Source organism: Sander vitreus, chromosome 2, assembly GCF_031162955.1.
Source record: "Sander vitreus isolate 19-12246 chromosome 2, sanVit1, whole genome shotgun sequence".
NCBI lineage: Eukaryota > Metazoa > Chordata > Actinopteri > Perciformes > Percidae > Sander > Sander vitreus.
In genome coordinates this window covers 30,365,085-30,379,371 of record NC_135856.1, presented here as the reverse complement: position 1 = coordinate 30,379,371, position 14,287 = coordinate 30,365,085, and the positions used below count along the sequence as shown (strand labels likewise).

The following is a 14,287-nucleotide window of genomic DNA, read 5'->3' as shown; positions in this document are numbered from 1 at the left end:
GTGGGTTTAGAAACGTTAGGGTCCACTCATAAATAAAAACTTCACTACTGTTCAGTAACAGTAAATAAAAACTGCAGTTCACATACAGTATTTTGTACAAGTTATTTTCTGTAACTTAATATTTTATACTCATATGTCAGATACTGGGCTATCAAACCTTTTTTTTTTTTTTTTCAAAAGGCAAGGCAATTCATTTATATTATAGCACAATTCAGACAAAGGCAATTCGAAGTGCTTAGCATAAGCATCAAACATACAAAGCAAATAAAACTGAAAAATTCAACAATCATAAAAAAAAAAGAAACTCTTTCCTTCTGTTTTGTTTGAATTGAATGATGTGACGTCAGTACTGGTGCATGTTTTATGGAGTGCACGTGTTCACGTGTGTTAATGCGTGCATGCTCAGCATTATACCTGCTGTGTCATCCTGTGTTGTAGGTGCAGGCATGGTCGTGGACTGGGAGCAGGAGACGGGGCTCCTTATGACGTCTGGAGATGTCCGAGTGGTCCGGATCTGGGACACGGACAGGGAGATGAAGGTCCAGGTATTGTACTCAGTGAATTTGCTTGTATGTCTGGTTTTCTCCAAAAGCCCACAGTGATTACACCTGGAACTTTGTGCTGTGATTGCATTTTGTAACGTTTTATTAGCTGGTGAGACATTTGGCATTCAGGCTGTGTGTTTGTAAAGACAGTCTGACGGTCTTATGTTTGAAGGAGGGGTCCAGATATAAGCACCTACACTACTCCTAAAAGTGTTCTGGAGTTGGGGATTACGTCCATGTTCTGTTTCCAAAACTCACTGAAATGTTGCCAATAATGCTGTTACTAAAACAGGTAAACATTATTTCAATTGCTCCCGGTCTCTGCTAGCGTTGCGAGTAAACGGTTACTATAGCCGATGAAACGTCAAAAACAATTGAAAGTGCGATCCAAAAACACACACTGCAATTACCGCTTGAAACGGAGATCTTCGAGATTGTAACTTTAATGCTAACGTGCTAATGTTAACAAGTGAACGTGCTAGAAATTGCATGCGTTAGTGTATGCACTTTTATGCATGTTAGTATGCCAGTGTTACTGTTGCATTCAACTTAACACACAGCATGGTTATAGCTGCCCAATATAGCTGAGGTGAAAAACTACAGTTTAGCTAATGTCAACACAAAGAAAGCTTCCGGCAGCACCGGAGAAATCCCGGAAGTGGAACGTAATGTATGTAAAAAATATAATCAGAGAGTTCTTTAATTGTATGTCCATGTGGCTTTATATACATAGGCCAAACTAAGCGTCATCTTAAATTGAGAATAGCTGAATATAGAGCAGCTACAAGAAAACATGGATTACGCTGCTGTGAGACATTACAAAAAAAGAAACCACGGTCTGCTGCCTCATAGGTTTTGAGGGAGTCACTCCTAACCCTAGGGGGTGGCAATATCAGAAATCAGTAATTGAAAAGGAGAGCATATTGGATATAATTATATACTCTCAACTCCTTGGAGCCACATGGGTTGAATGAGGCATTAGACATACTTGTGTAACTTATGTCTATATCTAACCTGCATTGTCTCTCTGTGGCTGCAGGTAACCTCATATGTAGGTGTAGTTGAGCCACTTGAATCCCTTTCCCTCCCTTATTAAGATGGGTGTTCTGGGTGTCTGTTTGGGTATTCACCTCCTCCAACTTTTGTAATGTAACATTAAGTATTTTTGTATATTACCTTCTATTCTTTAATATAGGGTTCTTCACGGTTTTTTATGCCAAGGACCCATTAACTGAGAAAGACAGATCATATTACATATATTGTATAAAATTAAGTTGCAATAACGTGCGGGCTGCCTAAAGCCTTAACACAGTCCTTTTTTGGCCATGGAATACTAAGCTATTAAAATAATAATTGTTGGCTTGATTTTATAAATCCTTTTTTAATGTTAAACATACATGTGGCACAGTGGATCCTTAGGATTAACTGTATCTGTGGATGGCTACCCTACCGATATTTCCCACCAGGCGTGCCTGCGAGCAATCGCAGCCATTCAAGTCAATGCTGGATATTCCACCAGCTGCGCCACGGTACGTCCCAAAAGAAGTAATTTTTGTGAAGTGATTTTTTTTATTTTTTTTGGTTTACTGTGGTTCACCCTGCACCAGCTGGCACACTCAGGAGAGAAGCACTGCTGTGCACGTTTTTTTTTTCTTCCATCACTACATACAGTATATGATATCAGTCTGGACAGACATGGATGTAAACTGCAACTTGACTGGTTGGCGGAGGCATACAACCGCGAGGCGGTAATTCTAGTTTTTACACATTTAATGGTCCTTGGTGTGCTAATCATGGTCTTGATGAATGAACTTAATACAAGTACAAATGGCCCAGACTCGCCTGTGGCTGCATATTGATGTCTGAGTGCAACTTTGAATGAGCCAACACTCAACGGAGCACATGATTGATGATTTCAAAGAAGGTTTAATGTGAAATGAGTGTTGTTTTGACAGCGGTGCCTCGGCATAGCTTGCTTTACAAGCCTTTTAATGGGGTATTTTTGTGTTTGTGTGTCCACCAGGACATCCCAACAGGAGCAGACAGCTGTGTGACCAGCCTCTCCTGCGATTCACAGCGTTCGCTCATCGTTGCCGGTCTGGGTGACGGATCTGTACGCGTATTCGACAGGAGGATGGGTCCAAATGAATGGTAAAACACACACTCTCTGGCAGTCTGACCTCGCCGTTGTCTTATCACAGATAGGGTTGGACATCGTTTTGATTTTAACAATTCTGATTCCAATTCCAGTTCTTATCGATTCTCGATTCGGATTGTTTGAGGGGTGGAGTTGAAACGGATCACATGCTAATTTCACAGATAAGAGGAACAGTTTATTTTGTGATTTACAGTTTTACCGGGATTTGTCACCGTAAAATAAAGCCACACTTTAGAGCGCCGCTTACTGTGCCCCGTGGCTGCAACACAACAAGCACCCAGAAGCACGGTGGCCGCCACAGAAACCAAAACTTGCGTGCGTTAAATTTGGAACTGATAATCAGATTTGAAACGATTCATTTTTTAAACGATCCCAAGTTGGAACTGGTTCTCGATGCCCAATCCTAATCCCAGAGAAGGTTAAAATGATTATTTATTTACAGTTTAAATTCCCACTTCTCTTTTTTCTTCTGCTGTCTGACTGCTATTTAAATACATTGAAGATCACACGCAGCACTTTCTGTGGGCATTAACTCCTACACAGTCCTACATTATTCACTTCTCTAATCTATACTTAATAATTATAGCGTGCTGTAAATCTCCCTTTGGCGTTGCCACCTCTTTTAGTGGACCCTGGTGGCAACGTATCCCCCCGGTTGGTTAAACTTCATTTTAATTTCAGTCCCAAAGGGGGGGGGGGGTTAAACCATGAAGTGGGCCATAAATCTTTAGGTAAAGCTAATTTAATAGTAGTGTATAGAGCCAACATATTTTCACATGTAAATCGGTAAACTATGTGTTTATTTCAACCGAAACTAGAGTTGTGATGGTTGGAGAAGTGAAAAGATGAACCAAAACGGCTTTTCATAGTTTTATTTAGTTTCTGTCGACTTTGAATGAAGTGTATTTTACGATGCTAAAATTACTTTTTATTTACATGGAGTCTGGTGGCTTTAGCAAACGTAATTTCGCAGATGTTTTTATGTTAAAAAAAAGGATCTTACTCTTTAACAGAAAGGTTGGCCTCCTTAGAAATCCTTTCCATAATGTTGTCAGACACTTAGAATATTAATCTGACCCTGTCGGTGGCAAAACGAGCACTTTTGTGAAGGTAAATACCAGCTGGACAATTAACTTACATTGTAGCTTGTTTCTCCGCTGCCGACTGCAGCAGTCTTGCTTAATACTGGACCAATGTCAAAGATTGTTGTTCCCATCAGTCACTTAGACACAAAAACATAGGAACATAGGGTCCAGGTTGAAAAGAACGGTGTAGGGAGGGAGATCAAATGCACTTCCTGTCACGCCTGTAGTCAGGATATATCTGACCAAGTTTAATAGAGTGCATTATGGGTAGTGGGTATTTCGGTACAGCTCTGTCCTAAAAAATTTTTTTGATTGTAGGGGTTTTGTTTTCAGCTCTAATGCAACCTCAGTCTCTCCAGGAGACTTTTCATAGTCGCATGATGCCACCCAGTGGCGTTTCACTTGTATTGCATGTTACAGCAGAAAGAGACAGGCTTTTGTATTTCAGACTGCTGGTTTCTTTTTACTTCTTTTCTTTTTTTAAATTTCAGACAATGATAGACACTGTTTAATCAGTTTAAAATAATATACAGACTCCATTATTCCAAAATAAAACTTCTATAAATCTATCCAGGTGATTCCAGTCCTCAACTTTAAGCCATCGTTTCTTTGTGTGTCCTAAAATAATAATTATCATTGGTTCATCTGCTCCTCACAGCAAAAAAAATAATAATAACAATAATGTAATAATACTGTTTTTGTATTTTCCTTTTTCTTTTTATATTGCTTTTTTTATTGAACTACCAAGTCAACACGGTACAGAGTATAATACATGTTACTCTTTCTGTAGATATTTCTGTATATTGTTTTAAACAATTAAAACAATGCAGTTTAAGTTAATCATACAAAGAAGAAAAAAGAAAGCAAGAGAAAAAGGTGTGTGGCAAAGAAACCGTGTGGGTTATGTTACAGTGAATATTCCATTAATACGTCAAATCTGATCTATGTGGGCTAATAAAATCAATCCATCCTTTCCGACATTCATCAAATACGTCCATCTTAAGTCGGTCTGTCAGCTTTTCCATGTCAACCATTTTGGTTTGAACCAATCTACAAGCGTGGGTGCCACCTTGTTCCTGTGTTTTTCCCCACGTATTGAATGTCAGTGGATGGTTTTATGATGCATCCATTCATCAATCACATTATATTTATATAGAACTTTTCATACATGTAAATGTGCTTCGTACAATATCCTCTCCCCCACACACACACACACACATATATATATATATATATACACTCCCCCAGCCCAATCACCAAAAATGAATTCATTACAAACAGGAACCGGGCTGAGGAAACGCCATCATAAGTGTGGAAACACAAGAGCAGTGGTCCTCAAACTTTTTTCAATAATGTACCCCTTTTGAATTGTTTCTTTAAGCCATGTACCCCCTGACCAGCGCTAATCATTTTTGGTAGAAAAAAGGTCTATAACAGTACAGCGCTGTCAGCGATAGATTTACTAAACAACAGCCTTGTAACTGAAAAAAACATTTAAATGCTGATGAGAAAAGGAGACAAAAACTGTAAAAAAAAAAAAAAGAAGACAAAACCTTTGAAAAAAGATGGTAGAAAGAAGGAAGGCAGTAGCCAAAGGCAAGAATAGGTTGAAAATAGTCGAAAACCCCCATTTGAGAAACACTGCACTAGAGGCATGACACTTAAAAACCAAAAGATACTTATACATATTAATTAATAAAAAAAAGCTCTAAACAGTGGCTAATAAGTATATAACCTGTAGATTGTTAAAAACAATCCATAAATATACATAAATCTGTAGAATAAAAACAACTAAAAAATGTATAAAACTGATTCGACTTACTAAAACAAACCACGTATAAATAAATGAAAAATAGACCATAAGTAGATAAATAAAGAAAAGGAATAAATAAGTTGTTTATTAAAAGACCTGACTAAAAAGGTAGGTTTTAAGTTTGCCTTTAAAAACATCAACACCCTACTTTGGCTTTATAATGGTTGTATATCTGCTTTTTAGGCTTTGAACATACAGGAGCTGCTGATGTTATTTTTCTGTGTTTCCTGTCAGCGGAGAAACACACCATTTAACGCTCCCTCAGCTGACATTGGTTGTGTGTTGTGTGTTTCTGCAGTCGGGTGATGACCTACAGGGAGCACGGAGCCTGGGTGGTCAAAGCTCATCTACAGAAGGAAACAGACGGACACATTATCAGTGTCAGGTACGCTCTTGCCTCTGTCTGTTACAAATCACAAAAACTGTGTTAGAACTTGTCAGCTGACGTACTCATGCTGTGCGAGTTGAGACAGTGGTACCCCGATTTCATTCAGGTCAGTGTCCGACATAACAGCAGCAGGTCATAAGCTGTCTCAGGCAGAGGAGTAGTTCTACTCTATGTCCCCGCAGATGACGGGACACGTAACACACACGCGCACATACACACAAACGCACTTAACCTTTATACACACACACCTAAGGTTAGGCTCTTCTGCAGTAGGCTGCAGTAGGCTGACATTGTTTTCAGTCTGTGCTCAGGTGTTTGGGTTCATGATCTAGGTAAGCACATGTGTTTACGGCCCCTGCAATACATTTTTTTAGAGCCTTCAATCGATTAAAATGTTTAATCGCGACTAATCGCAGGATTGTCCATAGTTAACTCGGGAATAATCACACTTTTTTTATCTGTTCTAAATGTACTTTAAAAGGGATATTTTTCAAGTTTTTAATGCTTAAGTGGTATTCTACTTGGTTGGCAACTCAGTTCACATTGACGGTACATCTATCTATAAGTCGGGATATCTCTGTGTGTCCCCACACATGCTCAGTACAGCAGCGGGGGGCGGGGAGTTGCTGAATCCCTACAGGGCTAATTGATTGCGGTTCACCGGCTACAGGTGTCTTACCAAAAACTCATTGCTATCTTACCCTACATGCAAATGATGAAATGGGGGACAAGCTGAGTCTCTAGATGCTCGGCAGCCGAGTCGCGACTGATTGAGCCGCGCTGCAACCTGTGTTCACAGGTTCTCTGGGGCGCTCCAGCACGTTGTTTTGTTGCACAAATTTCTCCAGCCGTTCTGCGCGCCACTCAGCCGTGTTCCCTGCTTCTAACGCCCGGGCCACGTCACCTAAAACTGCCACGATGTGTGACTGCTACACGAAAAAAGCGCACACGTTAAATCTCTACATGAGCCGCAGCTGAACCGCGACCGATTAAACCTGCAACATGTGTTACAGGTTGAGATTCATTAAAAAAAACACACACATTCAGGAGGTGCTTTACTAATGCCATATAAAAACACCTGTAACCCCACAGTGCAAGTTCTGCTTTCAAATGTTTAATTAAAGTAAAAAGAGAGGCACTATCACTCAGCACAATGGGTTTCAAGGTTGAGATTTTCAACTCTTAATATAATGCTGGATAGTTCAATGTGTCATATTTTTAAGGTGGTATTTTGTGAGTAGAATCTGAATCTGCAACATTGTGTCAGGTCAATTTATGTTTTCCTCTGAAGTACAAGTACACAGTAAGTCAGTAGTATAGGCCTACAGGTGGGTTATTAAGTGCTTTGGGGGCGCGGCAAGTTATTTTGGGGTACAATGGTTCTGTAGAAAGCTACAAGCAGCAATACAGGAGGCCCATTCCAAACAGGCATGTTTTGAACGGGCAGTGCACTGGTGCCTCTCATGGAGATATCTAACTGGAAGGGCTTTGAAACTAAACTTGCCATTCAGAAGAGCCTTTTCTTTATCCATTTCTGCTCAAGGAGCTTTGTTTCTGCTAGCCATCCACTCCCGTTCAGAACGTCCGTGCGTCTTCGCGCGTTAAATAAATAAGTGGCGTAAAAGGAATTTGCGTTAACTCGTTATTAGCGCGTTAGATTTGATGGCCCTACCTTTTTACATTAAAGGTTCAACCAAACATAACACCTTCAGCATGATGTTTAAATACACCTTCAAGAAGACAGGAATTTCAGAATTTGGGATGGCACTCTGGTTAAACTGTTATGTTTGATCCTAAATTCTCCTTGATCGAGGTTTCATGAAATGCTTCTGTGTAAGTCAACAAAGTCTCCTGAACCTTCTTCACGTATCCAGAGTGGAGCTGCTCCTGAGTTTTTTTATGACACAAACTATTTTGTTGTATTTTTTATTTATTTTTTTGCCTGTACTGACTTTGACGTTTCCCACCAGTGTTAACGGAGATGTTCGATTCTTTGAACCGCGCTCACCGGACTCTATCAACGTGCTGCAGACAGTGAAGGGGTTAACAGCCCTGGACATCCACCCACAGGCCAACTTGTTTGCCTGGTGAGTTCTCTTTCATGTTCATGTTCAATTTTATTAAACGACAAGTACAATCATAAGACATGATGCACATATGTGAAATTGGACACCCTGGTAAGCTATTTGAAGCTTGCACATTATAAATCCTGTCATACTGTTTGGATGAAAAAGGAAACATGTATAATACAATATCATTTACAACCTACAATAAGAAGAAACCCTAACTACCCTAGTCTATACCTACAGATCTCTGCAGGGTAAATCCAGACAGCTAGCTAGACTATCTGTCTGTTTTCTGTTGCACGATTAAAACAACTTTTGAACGTACACACGGCTCCATCCTGTAGCACCATCAGTAGCACCGCCCTAAACGATTGTGATTGGTTTAAGGAAATGCCAATCAACCAGAGCACGTTTTTCTCCCATCCCGGAATGCTGTGTGGACTAGCCAGACCCTCCTCCACAGCGCTGTGGAGGAAGGTCTGGCAATGCGTGACTATAACTACGCTAACCCTACCTAAGCGGTCCCAAGACATTTAGTCCATCAGTCTAAGCATTGGTTTAATAGATAAAATGCAACACACATTAACCTATAACAAGTGAGAATAACAGTAGAAATAGGTCTGAGGAATTTCAGCGTCACTTGTTTAGAAATCTTTGTGTAGATGCAGGTCCCAGCCAAGAAAAAGTTAATCTAGTGTCCACAATGTTAACGTCAGATCCTGTCCTGAACTTTGTTCCGTTTGTCTAAATCAGAAGAGGAAAATATCGCTCTTTATGTATTTACTTGGCTTGATGAACGATGACGACATTTAACTGGACAATACACCTGACATCCGTCCAGAAGGTTGCATGTCACCACAACACAATTTTTTTTGTGATTAACAATTATTATTTTTTTAACAACATACAACTCGCAATATAAAGACCCCCCCCGTCATCACCACCCACCCAGACAAAATTCAGGAAAAGATGACAGTACAGTAAATACAGTATTCCAGACCATTCAACAAAATAGACAATAAACCTTAAACCAAATAAACATATGTTTAGATGACAACACCATAAGCCCATCATACTTGTCTCTCCCCAGCACAAAGCTTCTTAGGAGCCCTCCAGAAGGCTCAGGTACTTTTCCTATTTTCTAGTTTTTCAAACGCCTCCACCCCAGCCATCTCACTAGCCCACTCCTGGATTGACGGCAACCCTTCATTCTTCCATCCTCTTAAAAAAATCTGTCTGGCTATCATTAGACTAGTCTGGACCCAGCTTCTTATGTGTTGACCCATCCCATTTAGGATTGAACCATCTCCCAGAACAAATAATCTTGGGCTGACTGGATCCTGGGTCCCTGCAATCAGACATAGGTTATCATGTAAACACACAGCGAATGATTGACGTCATGTCATGTCTCTTTTTCTCTCTTTTATCCTCTGCTCTCCAGCGGGTCGATGAACCAGTTCATAGCGGTCTACAACGCTAACGGCGATGTGATCAGCAACATCAAGTATTATGACGGCTTCATGGGACAAAGGATCGGGGCCATCAGCTGCTTGGCCTTCCATCCTCACTGGGTAACCCAACACTTCTGTTCACACACCACAGCAGTATTCATCTGGGCCACTAGTTATCAAACATTTCACAATGGCTCTACATTCTGTGGAGTTTGTGAGTTTAGTGTCATTTATAATACCGCATTACGTTTTTCAAATTGATGTTGTGTTATGTTCTAAAAAATCTTAAACAGGCTTTCAGTTGACCTGCCTGCACTTTATTTTGTATGTATTACTATGTCATAATGATTGTGTTTTTAATATCATCTTGTATGTTTTATGTAAAGCACTTTGTGATTAATATCCGTGATAAGCACTCTATAAATAAAGTTTACTTACTTACTAAAGTACCTACAGTGTAGCTGTCATATAAATGTAATGGGGTCAAAAGTACAATGTTTCCTTCTGAGATGTAGAGCAGAATAAGTATAAGGAAACACTAAGTGAGGTAACTCAAAATGATAGCGTTTAAAGCTGCGCTTGTTAGGGCCGCACGATATGATATGCAGTATCCGATACCGTTGTTGAATATCGCGATAACGATATAACATGCAATAAGTAAACAGATATTGAAGTGTACTCAGTTCTGCATTTCTGCTGCTTTCAGTATTCTGCTAAAATACAACAATACGGTATCAGATATTGCATATTTGCCTCATATGGTGTAGCCCTAGCAGGCAGCTGTTTTCAGTATTTAAAAAAAGCTGAAATAAACAAGAAGTAAGTAATAAACAAGTCTGAAGTGCCTTCTCTCTTTGTCTCCCTGCAGCCCCACCTGGCGGTAGGCAGCAACGACTACTACATGTCCATCTATTCAGCAGAGAAGAGGCTCAGATAACACACCAGCATTCATCAACCCCCCCCCCGCCACCCAACTCCAAATCCCCCACATATGACTTCTGAACCCGAGCCCAGAGCCCCGGGATGTAAATGACGTCTTCGTTTTGTACATATGCAATTACCACCCTGAATGTTCTAGTGATGGCTGCTGACAAAAGCTTGACTGCTACGGACGACGATATATTATTATTATTATTATTATTATTATTATTCTTCTCACTGTTCATTCATATTCTTATTATGAAGCTAATGATTGTAGACTTGGCTGTGCTGAGGAGTGTGTGATATTTAAAATAGCATATACAGAAGATTAGAGGTTCTATTTTAAAAGAAGTGGTACCCACCGGTGACCAGGGGGCTCGCCCTCGCCACGCAGCAAGCATCACTACGTGAACCAACTGACCCCCACCAACACTGTTAAAAACACATGCAGAAAACACAGACTGGCCCTCCGCTGGACCCCCGGTGTGTTATGAACTCATTTTAACAAGCATCTCACAGCCAAAGGACTCTTTGCTATTTTGCTGCACTGCTGGCAAGACGTTTGTAGGGGACGGACCCAGAGATGGAAGAACTGTGCTCATTCTGGCCTGACGCATCGACGTGATGAGTGTTTGTGTGTGTGTGTGTGTGTGTGTGTGTGTGTGTGCGTGCGTGCGTGAGAGCAAGTGGGTTATAGCACAGATGTGTGCCCCACAGTGGGCCTTCATAGCCTTGGACTTTGACTGATGTCCAAAAAAGATGCCTGCTCCCATGCTAGAACTCTCCTTCCTGCTTCACCTGCTTGACCCCAGCGTGCCAAACATAGTCACATTTACAATACAAGCCCCTTTTTGTTGCGGCTCGGGGGGGAGATGGTGTTTTTGTTGGTTTAATTGTTGGTTTATTTGTTTTTAACATATCGCCTGTAAAAAAAAAAAAAAAAAAAAAAGAAAAGGGAAACCCTCCATTGCCCCTAGGATGATACATCCCCTTCTATCTAGCACAGTGAGAGGAGGGCTGCGTCGGTAAAAGCTTAGCACCACGTCCTCCAGGGAGCCCGCGGTACCTGCCCCCTTGCCCTCCAAAGCAATAAAAAAACCTTGACATGATTCAGCTTCAAGCTCCTCCCCTGACGTTTCTGACTGAAAGTATCGCTTCAGTTCGAAAGGTGATGGCAGCATCAATAGCTTCAGACAGTTGTACTCGCCCTGAGGCATCCAAAGGTGCCACTGTATAGCATTACAAACATTTTATATACTTAAGAGAGCCAGATGGGTGAGTTATTACACCATCTGCTCACACCAGTGACAGGAAAGATATCAGTTAAATTGATTTTCCAGTAATTGACTAGACTTTCTGCTAATCAATATGTCCAAATCCTCCCCATGTGGAATCAAAAGATGGCAAGAAAAAAAAAAAAAGCTCCGCAAATACTCTGTTGACCTGCTCCAGACAAGCACACTGGTCCCAATAACCTGTGTCAGTCTATCTTTTTCTGGCTTCATAAGTCAAAGTTGACCCTGGCTGTTTATCTAACCCACAGTGAGGGCAAGGCAACCTTTGAGCACACAGCACTGTAGGTTTCGAGAACGTTTAGGTTATGTGACTCATCACACCAGGGGTCACTGTTTGGACCATCTTTCATTTTCTGTAAGCTTTTTTTATTTTTTTTCCACCGTCTTTGAGTTTTGATTTTACTGCCAGGCTTGTTTGGTCTGATTTTTGTTTTCACTAAGTTGGAGGCATAAAGTAAGATGCATGTTCATGGGTGGCATCAGAGCTGTCACACTCTTCTCTAACTCTGTACCTGTACATGCTCACTGTGTCGACTCTTGGTCTGCATCCGAAATCTCGCTCAGGTATATCATGAGCCACCCCCCCCCCTCCCGTGTCTGCAGCATAATGGACAGGTGCATGGTCACGCCAGAGATCATGGACATTGTTGACGTAAATGTCATTGTGGTGCTGTTTGGTAAAGATGCCTCTTTTATTAGAACTGGGGCTATGAGTTGTGTTTTTTGTGTGGTCTCACCATCGAGGTGCCTCTTCTCTGGGGCTGCAGCCTTTGCTTATGTAGTCTTTTAAATCTTTTTTTTCTTTTTCTGTTTTGTAATTTTATGTTTTTATTCTGCTGGCATTTTGTTTGTAGGGAAGAGGATTAGGGCCACATGTGAAAACATTTATTTGAGTTCTGAGTTTTTATATATATATATATATAAAAATTGACTTTAAAAGAAAAACAGTTGGAATTCTGACTTTAAACTCAGAACTCAAATTGTCACGTGTGGCCCTGATCCTCTTCCATATGTTTGCCTTAGCCTCTGAGGTCGAGGGGGAAAAAATGTGGACAGCCTTACCCTCTCTCACACACACATACACACACACACACACACACACACATGCTCCCACTGCACTTAAGTCTTCTTGCCATGCCCCCTTTTCATCGCCAACGTACCCCAACAGCTGCCCCCTCCCCTCCTTTCTTTTTTTCCTGCCACGCCCACCTCTCCCCTCTGCATCAGTTGTCCAGAGCTTTGCTTTGTCCCGCAGAAGGACTGGGCTCGTGGACTGGAAGTGAACTGGGAACACACACCACACAGTCTGCATAAGCGGCTGCCGTTGCAGTCGCCCCTTTGGGGCCCCCCCCCCCCCAATCACCCCGTCACGGAGCCCTGCTTCACCCACTCAGCCCAAATAACGTGTGTTTTGGCTCCGAATCACATAAATTTATTAAGTATCCTGCTTCCACTTTTAAGATTTTAGATCTGGAAAAAAAACAAGAGACTTCAACAAAGTAGTAAAGGAAAAATGCAAACAATCAGGTTTCTCTCTGTGACTTTAGACTGCTTTGCTGACTGGTTTATAAGACAGGAGATGAAATCAATGAAATAAACCAAATACTACACCGGATTCTGTCTGTTTCTGGCATTCGAAACAATAGTATGCTGTAGTCTTTGGTCCACATTATAAAAATCGTAATCTTGACCAGTTTTGGTGATCATATTGTCTAGCTGTATCAATGCTCTAAGGTGAATTCTTTTCTCTCTTCAACACTACATTTAATGCAGTCTTAAAGCCTCTGTTGGGAACAGTCAAGTACACTTTATTTAATGTCTTTATATATTTCATTTAAATATCAAATAATGACAAGGTATTTAGCCGGGTATTTTAAAGGTCCAATGTGTGGGAATTTCCCCCATCTAGCAATCAACTCTTTCGTGCCACGCAGTTCAAAGTACGTATTACAGCTACGGTAGCCTTCACGCTTTTTTCTGATGACGCTGGTCTCTTGATTCTTTTTCTGGGCGAAGAAGAAGACTCCTGTTCCTGAAATTTGGATTTTGAATACATGTGGTCCTCCATGTTTCCTTCTTCAAACTTGCCGGGGCCGGGAAGCTACGATACCCATTAGCAGCATTAGCAGCACCTGTGAGTTTATCATGTGACAGTGAAAACACAAAAGGCGGAGCAGTATGTCCTGTATGTCCCTTACCGGCTAACGTATTTCAAGATGGCCCCAGTTCATGCAAATGTAAAATTTCAAGCCAAAAGTAATACTTGGAATTGATGGTGGGGGTCAATATTCATGAAAAAGGACAAGTTTGTGAACGGGCAACACAGATTTTTGATAATGAACAAGTAAACACGTTACACACTGGACCTTTAAATTTGTGTTGATTTTAATGTTTTAATTGCTCTTGCTTTTGATTAAGACAAGAAAAAATGTTAAAGGGATGGTATTGCATAGAGGCCAAAATATCCTGACTTTTATCCCTAAACTGGTGATGTCCCACAGAAGACATTATACAACTGAGTAGTACTTACAAATATATTAAGTTGACTTTGTCATGTAAATGAAG

The 14,287-nt window shown here is 40.9% G+C and overlaps 1 protein-coding gene across 4 annotated transcripts in view; it reads left to right on the top strand.

The window, feature by feature from the left end:
* The window catches only part of rptor (regulatory associated protein of MTOR, complex 1), a 231,411-nt gene extending 218,074 nt beyond the window's left edge, over positions 1 to 13,337 (top strand). For all 4 annotated transcript variants that reach the window (XM_078265674.1, XM_078265658.1, XM_078265666.1 and 1 more), the window contains 6 exons: positions 439 to 545; positions 2,569 to 2,696; positions 5,900 to 5,986; positions 7,960 to 8,076; positions 9,497 to 9,626; positions 10,375 to 13,337. In XM_078265674.1, coding sequence (XP_078121800.1) covers positions 439 to 545; positions 2,569 to 2,696; positions 5,900 to 5,986; positions 7,960 to 8,076; positions 9,497 to 9,626; positions 10,375 to 10,443 — 638 coding nt within the window. In that variant the 3' untranslated portion in view covers positions 10,444 to 13,337. The remainder of the gene's footprint in view (positions 1 to 438; positions 546 to 2,568; positions 2,697 to 5,899; positions 5,987 to 7,959; positions 8,077 to 9,496; positions 9,627 to 10,374) is intronic.
* Positions 13,338 to 14,287: the final 950 nt, after the last annotated feature.